The sequence below is a fragment of the Triturus cristatus genome, chromosome 7 (assembly GCF_964204655.1).
Source record: "Triturus cristatus chromosome 7, aTriCri1.1, whole genome shotgun sequence".
Taxonomy (NCBI): Eukaryota; Metazoa; Chordata; class Amphibia; order Caudata; family Salamandridae; genus Triturus; species Triturus cristatus.
The window spans coordinates 582,567,118-582,580,025 of NC_140590.1; the positions used below are offsets into that span (position 1 = coordinate 582,567,118).

The 12,908-nt window shown below is 52.6% G+C and overlaps 1 protein-coding gene across 3 annotated transcripts in view; it reads left to right on the top strand.

Annotated features, from left to right (window-relative positions):
• SPAG9 (sperm associated antigen 9) overlaps window positions 1-12,908 on the top strand; it is a 1,633,747-nt gene that overhangs the window by 802,659 nt on the left and 818,180 nt on the right. For all 3 annotated transcript variants that reach the window (XM_085617154.1, XM_085617155.1, XM_085617156.1), the window contains one exon: window positions 2,872-3,039. In XM_085617154.1, coding sequence (XP_085473280.1) covers window positions 2,872-3,039 — 168 coding nt within the window. The remainder of the gene's footprint in view (window positions 1-2,871; window positions 3,040-12,908) is intronic.

The window sequence follows — 12,908 nt, forward strand, 5'->3', positions numbered from 1 at the left end:
CTGTCACGCAGCACAGCAAGGTGACTTGCTACATTGTTTTGCGTGACTAGTTCGTAAATAGACCCCTTAGTCTTAACAACAATAATGTTTCTCTTTGTCAGAAACCAACATTTTATTTATTTTAGATTTGGGGTGAAACCAACAAGCTTTACAACGCAAATAGACTGTAGTGTTGGAAAATACATTCAGTAAAGCATATTAAAAGTCCCACCATTTATCCCAAATATCTTGTCTTTTTCGGGGCATCCCCATAACACATATATTGGTGGTTCCATTTTTGGAAACCAGTCCATCTCATTACACCAGGCCGCTAACATGGGCGGGGTAGTGGAGTTCCAGGCCTGTGCTGTCTATTTTAGTAATGAGCATACCTAGGCTGACCAGTAGAGCCTCCTCTGTTCTACCATTCACATCGTCCATCAATCCCAGAATCACTGTGTGAGGGGAGAGATCTTGGGGCCGCTCCAGAATTCAGGCAAGTGTTAGGAATATAGTGGCACAATATTTTACAATCACCAGGCAAAACTGAATCACGTGGAAAAAGTGTGCGCTGTCCTCAGTACACTGCATGAACGCGGGGAAGCATGGTGCTATTCTCTCCACATCAGCTTCAGTGTCAAATAATTAATATGCAAGTATTTTAAGTGAATCATCCGGAGCCTGGAAGATATTGCCAGCTCTCTTGGTGCCATCAGACCTCCCTCCACTCAGTGTTTTCTAGCAGGCCCACCATGCCTCCTTTTTGACCTTGGCAAAGTGATCGTGTGAATTAATTACTAGGGATTTATAATCTCTCCCCCTCATTGATGAGGCTGAGAATATAAAAATACAGTTTCATTTATGCTTCATCGATTACAGGGCTGCCTTTGATCACGAAAACAGCAATATGCTTTGGTCAAAATTGGCCAGCTGGGGCATACCTCAGGCCCTGCTTAATTTGTTAATCCATTTGCACACCCAAATCTGGATCCAAGTAAAACTGGGTGATGGGTCAACCCTTTCGAGACGGATACCAACAACGAAAGTACTTAAGCAAGGCTGCGTGCTGGCTCGACCCTATTCAATCTGTTCCTTGCAGACCTTGTCCTGCTATTAAACGCTAGTAACTCACATTCCCCAAGGTTCGGGAACCTAGCGTTACCATATCTACTCTATGCAGATGACTTAGTTTTAATCAGTCAGACGAAGGTGGGTCTACAGCATCTCCTCAACACACATTTGAATACTCGGAAGAAAACAGCCTGAACATCAACTTGGAGAAAACCAAGACCATGACAATTAAAAAGAACTCTTAAGAAAACAGCGGCCTGGTTCTGGGGGCACAACCGCATAGACTCAGTATCAGAATATAAATATTTAGGAGTGAACATTGACAAAGGCGGACACTCTACAGCTCAAAGGGACTCAATTGGAAGAAAGGGAAAAGCCCTGGCAGTCTCAATAAGAGACCTCAACTCTAAATTGAATGGCCCTTCACTCAAACCACTTGCCGAAGTAATACGGGCAAAACTCCTACCCACAATAGCTTATGGAAGTGAGGCACATCGGGGCAGAGACTCCAAGCTCCTAGACAGCACGGTTGCATTAACGTATAGAATAATTTTTGGCTTGCCAAAATTTGTCTCTCCTGCGCAGATCAGGCTTGAGTTTGGCGTCCAAAAGCAGACTCTTGCAAGAAAAGGAGTATTGCTATCTTTTCGGACAAAATGCGGAAATCAAAGCCAGGAACTCTTAATTGGTGCTTGTGGGTAGAGTTATAATACAAAATGTTGTCACCTGCTGCAAAATATCTACAAGCAAGTCTGACCACCCTGGGCCTAACCGAGCTCTGGGAAATACACACCAACCACTGTTTTTTCAAAAAATATTGTATGGAAAACAGTAAAGCGCCTATTCTGGACTGAAGACAAAGCAGCCTTATCAAAAAGGACACACGGCTGGATGACTCTAAGCACCTATTCTACCCCACTGCTCAAAAATATCTAGCCTTGGGGTTTGCTAAATCGACCAAAATCAGATTTCTAAAGTACTGATTTGGCTTGCTACCATGCACAAAGCACTTTCCACACTGGCTGAAAACCCAATTTGATTCCATCTGCCGTTTGTGTAGCACAGCGCAGGAAGATATGCTGCACCTACTCTGTATTTGTAAACAACTTTTAAAACCATTTTTTAATCATAGAAGCATTCGCACACGATGCTGGCTTGTTTTGCCCCAGAGGACTCGCAGCTAAACTGCTGGTGAAGTTCTTGAGGCAGGTGGAGAAGAAAATGCCACAATTGCTACAGGAACATCCCAGCACTAACATTGAGCAGAGGAACCCGCTGCCTAAAAGCAAGGCAGCCGAAAGGCACCAAGTAATTGAATCGTTTACTATATATCGCATTTGAAATGACAGATTAATAGTTTTTTTACCAAATTCCTTTTTTAAACTCTTAATTCATAATGAAAGTTTTTATCGATACATTTTGTAGCAATGGTTTTAAGTAACTACGCTAATAAAAATAAAAATAAACTTTAAACTTGAACTAATCTCTTCTCCTCCATCCCACCTTCCTTCCACAGGTATCCCATAAGCAGGTTGGCCTCCAAGGGCTGAACTAATGTTGTCTTTTTACCTGCAGGGGAAATGCAGTAAATGGGAAAATCTTGAACGCATAGGGAAGTCACTCATCTTTCAGATGTGTTCTTGTAGTCTGGTTTCTGTCATGTTTAAGATGAATTGGAATGGACTGGATTTAAATTGCCCTTATATATTTCATAGTACCAGAATATGGACTATAATAAAATTGACACCTAATGCTCATCATTGATAGTGTTTTTCCCCGGAGAAAATACATTGATATGCTTTTTTGTGTTTGTTTTCAAAGCTCTGGTGTGCTGTTGGAGTCAACCTGTCTGGAGGGAAGACAAGAGACGGAGGTTCCATTGTAGGGGCAAGTGTGTTTTACAGTGATGTTCCAGGTTCAGATGCACAAGGCAACAGGCTGAAAAATGGATCTCAAAGTAGTTTGGACAGACTAGAACAAGAACTCACGGCAAGTTCATTTGTATAAAGCTATTGGTATTATCGTTGGCTTAATTGTAGTTCATTGGACTGTTTTCCTGTGGATCTGCATTTATCATGTTCCATAGTAAAATATTGTCCCAGCTGTTCGCAAAGGTAACCTAGTGTTTGATGGCACGTGTCGCTGTAGATACATATACTCTGCATACTACTGCCATGTAGTGTTGGCTCTGGAGTTGTGCAAGTAGTTTTTCTTCAAAGAAGTCTTTTAAGTCACAAGGTTGAGTGACTCTTAAACAGTATTGGTGTCACCCAGGCTTTTCCTTCTCCAACTTCAATTATAAACTCTGTGTATTTGACTCCGTTCGCCCGAAGCCCCTTCGGGTGGTGCCCTCCAGGGCCTACTTTCTCCCCAGTCTTCCCGAAAATGCTTTACTGGTAATGGAACACACACCCTCTCAGTTCTGTCCCTGTTGCAATGCACAGAACCCTCACACAGACCAAAACTTGGTGTGCAACTTGTGCTTGTCCCCCGAGCACATCGAAGCGGTCTGCAATGCCTGCAAATCCTTCTACTCCAAAAAGTCTCTTCAGGATTGGAGAGCTTGAACACCTTGAGATCACAGAGCCACCGACGACATGCCCAACATCTTTGTTGAGGAGCATGCCCAGGAGCAGCCATTGATTGACAAGGAGGCGCCTTCTCGATCTGAAAGAAACACGTTAGTTAGATTCCTCACCTTAGAATATCCCCAGGCGTCAGGTTGGATCCGGAAAGATTTTTTGTCAGCAATACCCCTTGCGCGTCGCTAGGCGTCATCTGCGGATCCGCGTCTGCCATCGGCATCGTGTGCCGGAATGACGACGTTGGAGTACTTAGATGCCGCCCTCGCGCGCTGACGTCGGTTCTTCTTTTTTCCACGCCAGACAGCGCCGTCACGGAAGAAGAGCTTACCCCTTAGTCACTTTTTGACTAAACTTTTTTGACTCTTTTTGGTCTTCTGTCGACTCGACTCTGGTGCCGGTAGGATGCCTGGTTTTAAGGCCTGTGACTCCTGTCATCGACTGATGTCGGTGACGGACCACCATCGCCGGTGCCTTTCCTGCCTGGGGCCCGACCACGATGCGGAGTCGTGCCTCGACTGTCAGGCCTTGACCTCGAAGGCTAGGCGGGATTGGTCCCGTAAGCTTCTCGAGCTTCGGCACTCGGCTCCGTGCCGTTCACGGTCCCGGTCCAGGAGGAGGTCCAAGGACCGGTCGCGGATCCGCAGTCACCATCATCGCTCGTCGGGCTCGAAGTCTTCGGGTAAGTAGAAGCGCTCGAAGAAGTCCAAGAGGCGACGCCACTCTTCGGACTCCCTCGCTGGTCGCGCGACTCGGTCGAGGGTCAGGGTGGTCCCACCCCCGCGGCTCCGTCAGAGCCTCAGGAGCCGCGTCCGTCTCCATACCCGCCGGTCCCTGGGACTGACGCGACTCCGGCGGAGATCAGCGCCTTCCTCTCTGCCATGAGGGGCCTGGCTCTGCCGTCGACGCCTGCCGGCGCGCCTTCCTGGTCCGCGGGCTTGACTGGGCGACCTCGCGAGCCGGCGGCTCCGGCGCCGTCGACGACTTCGGTCCCGACGCCACAGGTCCCCGAAGGATCCAGGCCTGGATCTCTGCCGGCGCCGGTCGACCTCACGACGCCTCCTCCGCCGGCGCCGACACCGGTTCCACCCCCGGCGCCGTCCCTGGCGCCGTCCCCGGACGACGCCGTTCCCCGGTTTAGCCCCGGGCCCGGCGCCGCATCCGACGCCGATGCATGAGCAATTCATCTACTGCCCGGCTCCGATTATTCCTCCTGCTTATCAGGAATCGGATGACAGGGGCGACTGGGAGGGGTCTAAGGACCCTATGGCCAGACAGGCCGACCTTTCACAGGACTGGGCAGACGAACTGGGGGATGCCAGTGGTCTGGACACCTCCCCGGACGCTGGTTTCATCTCTCCTCCGACTGTGGCCTCGGAGGAAGGTGCAGCTTTTTCAGTGGTGCTGCGCAAGGCGGCCGATGCCCTTGGGCTGGAGTTGCCTGCTGTGGCCGTGAGGACTAACGTCCTCACAGAAGTGCTTTAACCGTCAGCAAGCTCCACAGAGCATCTTCTGCAGTTCAATGAGGCACTCGTAGATGTTCTGCAGGGCACCTGGTCCAAGTCCTCCAAAGTACCTCCTGTGGATCGGAACGTGGCCCGGCGCCACCACCCTGCTCCGGGCAGCCCCAGTTTTCTGTCCCAACACCCCACTCCCGAGAGTCTGGTTATCCAGGCCTCGACTTCCCAATCCTCCTTCCCGTCCGCTCCTCCGGATCAGGCATCCAAGAGGCTGGAACTACTCGGAAAGAAGCTGTTCTCTTCCCTGAGTTTGGGTCTGCGGTCCTTGAATACCGCGTGCCTCTTGGACCGTTATTCCCACTCTCTGTGGGATGCGGTGGAGGACGTGCTGCCCCTGTGTCCGGAGGAGGCCCGGTCACGGCTCACCCAGGCACTGGCTGATGGGCGAGATGCAGCATGGCATGCCATACGGTGTGGACTAGACACCACAGACTCGCTGGGGCGGGCAATTTCGACCATGTTGGCGCTTCGTCGCCACGCCTGGCTACGGTCCACGTCTTTCTGGGGGGATGTCCAGAGTACCCTCATGGATATGCCCTTTGAGGGCACTCGCCTTTTGGCGAGAAGGCGGATAGTGTGCTGGCTCGTTTCAAGGACTCCCGGGCTACGGCCAAGTCCTTGGGTCTCTCGGCCCGCAGCCGCAAACTTCCGCCTTTCGTGGCCAAGGAAGGGGTGCCTCCTCAAGTCCGCCTAGCCACCGGCCGCAGAACCAACCTGCACGCGGTCGCGGACGTGGATTCCGCCGAGGCGGTACTGGAGGACAACGTGCCGGTCAGTCCACATCCACCCCGGCAGCATCCGCCTCAAAGCCCTCCTAGTCCGAGCTTTCAGGCACATTCCACGCCAGTGGGCGGCAGATTTCGCCATCACCTGCTCCACTGGCGCTCCATCACGTCGGACAGATGGGTGCTGCAAATCGTCCGAAGGGGCTACTCCCTCCCCTTCGACATGACCCCTCCAGCCATGCCACCACAGTACCACCGCATGTCGGGGGATCACTTGAACCTTCTCTGGAAGGCCAAAGAGGCCGTCGAGCGCGTTCCTGGTCCAGAAGTAGGTCGTGGTTGCTATTCCCACCACTTTCTGGTTCCCAAGAAGGGCAAAGTGGGCCTACGCCCTATCTTGGACCTCAGGAGCATCAACGCCTTCCTCCGGAAGGAGCGGTTCAAGATGCTCACCTTAGCTCAGGTTCTGGCTGACGCTTATTTTCACATCCCCGTCCTGCCGGCCCACCGGCGTTACTTGCGGTTCACGGTGGGTCAGGAGCATTTTTAATTCACCGTGCTCCCCTTCGGCCTCATCAGTGCCCCTCGGGTGTTCACGAAAGTGATGGCGGTGGTCGCAGCTCATCTGCACAGATCAGGGGTTCCAGTCTTCCCCTATCTCGACGACTGGCTTTTGAAAGCGGGCTCGCCCCAGGCAGTCGTCTCCCACCTCCAGACTACGGCCGACCTCCTGCATTTGCTGGGGTTCTCCATCAATGTGCCGAAGTCACACCTGAGACCCTCCCAGAAGCTCCTCTTCATCGGAGCGGTTCTAGATTCGGCGCAGTTCCGGGCCTATCCTCCGGAGCAGCGGGTCCGGGATATTCAGGCTCTGATTCCCATCTTTCGGCCTCTATCCTGGGTTTAGGTCAGGTTGGTGCTGCTGCTTCTGGGGCTGATGGCCTCCTGCATCCTGTTGGTGCATTACGCCAGGTGGCGAATGCGGGCTCTGCAGTGGGACCTGAAGTTTCAGTGGGCCCGGCATCGTGGCAATCTGTCCGACCATGTCTTGATCTCGGAGGGCACTGCGAAGCAGTTGCAGTGGTGGCTCACAAACCGCGATTGGGTCAGCGGCAGATCCCTCTCCCTACCCCAACCGGAGCACGTAGTAGTGACGGATGCGTCCCTCCTGGGATGGGGGGGCCACAAGGGGGAGGCGGAGATCAGAGGACTCTAGTCTCCGGCGGAGACTCGGCTCCATATCAACCTTTTGGAGCTGAGAGCGATCCGACTTGCACTGAAGGCATTCCTTCCCATTGTCCGGGGAAGTGTGGTACAGGTGTTCACGGACAACACCACCGCCATGTGGTATTGCAACAAACAGGGCGGGGTGGGGTAGTGGACCCTTTGTCAGGAGGCTCTGCGCCTCTGGACATGGCTGGAACACCAGGGCATCACCCTGGTGGTTCAACATCTGGCGGGCTCTCTGAACGCCAGAGCAGACGAACTCAGCCGCCGGTGCATGATGGATCACGAATGGCGTCTAAACTCGGACGTGGCGCAAGGCCTCTTTCGGCAGTGGGGAGAGCCTTGGTTAGATCTATGCGCCACCGAAGAGAACGCGCAATGTCCGCAGTTCTGCACGCTGGAGTTTCCAAGGCGGCACTCGCTCGGGGACGCCTTTCGTCACGAGTGGAGTTGCGGGCTGTTGTACGCCTTTCTGCCTATACCACTTCTGCCCAGAGTGCTGAAGAAGATCAGGCGCGACCGGGCCCAAGTCATCTTAGTGGCTCCGGATTGGGCACGAAGGTACTGGTATCCCGAGCTACTTAGTATGTCAATCGATCCTCCGACAAGCCTCCCTCTTCGGGAGGACCTTCTGTCGCAACAGCAGGGGTCGGTTCTCCACCCGAACCTGTCCAGTCTCCACCTCCATGCGTGGAGATTGAGCGGCGACAGTTGATGCCATTTGACTTGCCTCCTGAAGTCTGTGACGTTATTCTGGCAGCCAGGCGTCCCTCCACTAAAACGGTATACGCCTGCAGGTGGAACAAATTTGTGGCATGGTGCACAGCAAAGGCTGTGGATCCCTTTTCCGCCCCTCTTTCTGAGGTTCTCCTCTTTCTTCTCTCTCTCGCAGCAGGGCTCTGCTCTGGGCACCTTGAAAGATTATCTATCGGCTATCTCTGCTTTCTTACGACTTCCTGATCAGCCTTCTCTTTTCAAATCCCCTGTTGTTTTTTGTTTCCTTTAGGGCATTACTCACATGTTTCCTCCTGTCCCCTTCGTAATGCCTCAGTGGGATTTGAATTTAGTTTTGACCTTTCTGATGTGCCCTCCCTTTGAGCCTCTTCACAATTGTCCCATTCGTCTTTTGACTCTTAAGACTGCTTTCCTGGTAGCTATCACCTCGGCTAGACGGGTGAGTGAGCTCCAGGCGTTATCATCTAAGCCTCCTTTTCTTTCTGTTCATCCGGACAAGGTTGTCCTCCGGACTCGTCCTTCCTTTCTTCCAAAAGTGGTAACTCCCTTTCACATCGGGCAATCTGTCACCTTGCCCACCTTCTTTCCGCCTCTGCATCCTTCGAAAGAGGAAGAGAGGCTTCACCGGCTGGACCCAAAACGGGCGCTGTCCTTTTATTTGGACCGCACCAAACAGTTCCGGGTGACCAGCTTTTTGTTGGATACGTGGGTGCTAAGAAGGGAAGGGCAGTACACAAGCGGACCATCTCACGGTGGGTCGTATTGTGTATAAAGGCTTGTTACTCCTTCGCTAAAAAGGACCCTCCTGTAGGGCTGAGAGCCCATTCCACCCGGGCCACAACGGCTACTACTGCCCTGGGACGGGGAGTCCCTTTGCAGGACATCTGTCAGGCAGCAACGTGGGCTTCGCTGAACACGTATGCCAAGCATTATTGCCTGGACAGCCAAGTCCGGAGAGATGGCTTCTTTGGCCATTCTCTTCTCCAGGACTTTGTGGTGTGATCTTGGTTCGCAGACCCACCACCGGGGTTGGTATTAATGGGGTATCTATTCTAAGGTGAGGAATCTAACTAAGTTGTTTCTTTCAGATGAACAAGTTACTTACCTTCGGTAACGATGTATCTGTAAGAAACATTAGTTAGTTAAATTCCTCACCGACCCACCCATCCTCCCCGTTCTGCGAACCGACATCTAGGGTTAAGGCTATCCTTTCTAGGGCCCTAGATTTTTTGGCACCAGTGTCGGTCTCTTGCATGGCTCTGCGTTCCTGGCGCGGTAAGCTATGTACAAGAACTGACATCAGCGCGCGAAGGCGGTGTCTAAGTACTCCGACGACGTCATTCCGGCGCACGACGCCGACGACGGACGCGGAGCCGCAGACGACGTCTAGCGACGCGCAAGGGGTATTGCTGACGAAAAATCTTTCCGGATCCAGCCTGACGCCTGGGGATATTCTAAGGTGAGGAATCTAACTAACTAATGTTTCTTACAGATACATCGTTACCGAAGGTAAGTAACTTGTTCGTTGGTGAGAGTTTGAGGTAGAAGACATTACACCAGATCACTAGCCTTTGAGTACCCCTCTCCCTGCTCCTATCCACCAGCATAATCCTACCAAAAAACATTCGGCACTGCTGGTCTCAAAATCTCCGGTCCCCAGGCCAACACTGGTATCTAGCCATGGTCGGCACCGAAAAACCAATACGGACCTCGGGCTTGGCACCAAAAGCACATGAGAAGTCGAAGCCATCTGCTTCGGCTTCCTCGGACCGAGACCACCAACCCGCATTGAGTCGATCTTCAATACCAAGCCGAAAGCTGCCATCTTCCACCTCGGCACAGAGTGCGCAGTCTACATCCAAGCCAAAAGCTTCGGAGCCGAAGCAGACCAAGCCGTCCTCTAAGCTTGTTTTCGACACCCAGGTGGAATCAATCCTGTACAAGTTACAGGAGAAACGGGTCATGCACCAGAAGAAAATCCATATCCAGGTTCATACTGGACGTATACTGGCTACACCTTCTTCTTCTCCATCACCTAAAATGAAGCTTACTTTTGAAGAAGCTTTAGATATACCAGTTCCTCCGAAAAGGAAGACTATGGACAAAGTTACCAGTCTTCCACCTCCCATACCAACTCCACCACCACCTTCAGCCCCACTTCCACCACTTTCACATACTCCTGCACCACCATCTCCTTCAGGAGAGCTACTAGATGACTCATCATAAGGGTCTCCACAGCCGGTCACTGGTGGGTATGGGACGACAATGAAACAGATCCCCTGCTGACAACCTGCACGCCCTTATCTTCCTGAAGATGCTGCCTCCTACCAAGAGGTTATATCAACTGCTTTTCACAATGTGAAGCTTCATAAGGAGCCTTTAAAGGATTACTGCCTCTTTGACATGCTTTCCACCACACATAGGGCTACTCTATACCTGCCCATGCGAAAATGTATGCTTAGGCATACAGAGGACATATTTAAAGAACCTATTAGGGCTAAGGTTGTCACGCTTAGGGTAGATAAGAAATACAAACCCGCACCATCTGACCCTATTTACATTAGAGGGCAGTTGACCCCCCAGACTCAATAGTTACCACCACAGCACGCTAGAGTGCCAACTCTCAGGCCACCGGAGACACACTGCCTCTGTAAAAAGAGAGTAAAAGGATAGATGCTTCAGGGAGAAGAGTTGTAGCTCCGGCTGCCAACCATTGGCATATTGCCATCTCGCAAACTCTGTTAGCACTCTAACGGCGAAATGTAGGATCTGCTTCAATATCTCTCAAGGGAACATTATCACTAACACATCTGAAAGAGACAATTAGTTATAGATTCCTTACCTTAGTATTAGCCACAGGCGTCAGACTGGATCTGGAGAATTTTTCTTTAGCAGTACCCCTGCGTGTCAGTACGTGGCGTCAGTCGACACCGCATCCGTCGTCGGCGTTGTGGTCGCCGGGATGACATTGCGGTGTCTACTTAGACGCCGTCCCGGCACGCCAATGTTAGTTCTTTCTTTTTCCTTATCGCGCCAGCCAGCGCAGATCTAGAGAGAGTGTGCCCATCAGTAATTTATTAACGAAACTCTTTTTTCGACTTTTGTCGCTGTCTTTTTATAGTCTTCCACTCCTGGTAGCATGAGGGATGTCCCATCATCAGACCGGCTTCAAGCCTTGTGACTCCTGTCACAAGTTGATGTTTGTTACGGATCCGCACCTCGTGTGTCTCTGGTGCCTGGAGCGTGACCACGACCTGAAGTTGTGCTCCGACTGCCAGGCCATGAATCTGAAGTCTTTGCGGGAATGGTCCCAAAAGCTCTTGGAGGCCAGGCAGACCGCTACGTGCCGGTCGAGAGGAAGGCTTCGGGACCAGTCATGGAGTCACCACTACTCGTCTTCGCACTCATCTGGTTACTCAAGCACAAGAAGAAAGCGAAGAAGCATCGTCGCTCTTCGCCTTCTCCCCGTCTGTCGACAGGACGAAGGACCTGCAGCGCTGTCGCTCTCCTGCTTTGTCACTGGAACCTGCTTCTGGGACGTCTCTGCGCTTCCCTCCTTTTCCCGGAACTGAAGCGTCCCCTGCCCAGTTTCAAGCCTTTTACAAGGCTCTTCATTGCATTTTTGGGCAGCCCAACGCTGCAGGTGAGTCTTTAGGCCTCAAAGACTCGGCTGGGGGCCCTGGGCCTTCAACGCCGGCAGCTCCGGTGTCAGAGGGCCCTTGAAGATCCAGGCCTGTATCTGGATTGGTTCCAATCTACCTCATGGTACCTTCCCTGGCGCCGATTCCAGTGACGATGCTCCCGACACCTGTCGTGCCCCCAACCGACATCGACCCCAGCCTCACCCCCGACTTGGACCTGGTGCCGGACGACGTTGGTACCGACACCTGAGGGTACTTTTGTACCGCTGTTCACCCCTGGCGTTCCCTATCTCCCTGAGTGGCAGCCAGAGGAGGGTAAGGAGGACTTGGAGAGGTCTGGGGTCCCTTAAGCTGACCAGCTTGAGGAGCCGGACTGTCGAGAGGAACTGGGTGATACCTCCGCAGACCTTGGAATTCTCTCCCCTCCCCCCCCCCCCCCTCCCCCTACCACGGCTACACAGGAGGGAGTTTCTTACGCAGTGGTGTTACGTAGGGCGTCTGAGGCCTTGGGCCTTGAGCTTCCTACAGTTGCCTTCTGGACTAACCTCCTGACGGAAGTACTTCAAGTGGCAGCGGCTACAGCCAGAACCTTGGACCTCACAGCAACCTCTCACCCTACGCAGTCAGCCTTTGGCCCCCTTCGTAGCTACGGAAGTGGTGCCCTACCACGTTCCACCCATTCTGGCCACAGGGCTGCGCATGCTATCCAGCCTCTGTGTAGCTGCGAACGTGGGACCCAGCGATGCTGGTCGGGTGGGCCAGTCCACCCATAACGCTTCTACAGCAGCCTCTAAACCCTCCTAGTCCGACCGTCCAGGGCCTCCAGTTGCCAGTTGGCGACAGGATCCGCCATCACCTGCCCCACTGGCAAAACATCAAGTTGGACAGGTGTGTTTTGCAGATAATCCGAAGGGGCTATTCCCACCCCTTTGAGACTACCCCTCCCTCCATGTCACCATCACTCCATCGCATGTCGGAGGATCACTTGGCCCTTCTCCGCCAGGAAGTTGCAGCTCTCTTGGCCAAAGGAGCTATAGAAGGGGTCACTGTGCGAGAAGTCGGTTGTGGTTGCTACTCCCACTACTTTCTGGTTCTCAAGATGGGCAAAGGGGGCCTATGCCCTATCTTGGACCTCAGGAGCGTCAACGCCTTCCTCCGGAAGGAGAAGTTCAAGATGCTCACCTTAGCTCATGTTCTGGTTGCCCTAGACCCTGGAGACTGGATGGTAGCGTTGGACTTGCAGGACGCATATTTCCACATCCCTGTCCTGTCGGCCCACCGGCGTTACCTGCGGTTCACAGTAGGCCACGAGCACTTTCAGTTTACCGTGCTACCCTTTGGCCTTATGAGCGCCCCTCGGGTGTTCCCAAAAGTCATGGCGGTTGTCGCAGCTGATCTACCCAGATCAGGGGTTCCGGTCTTCCCCTA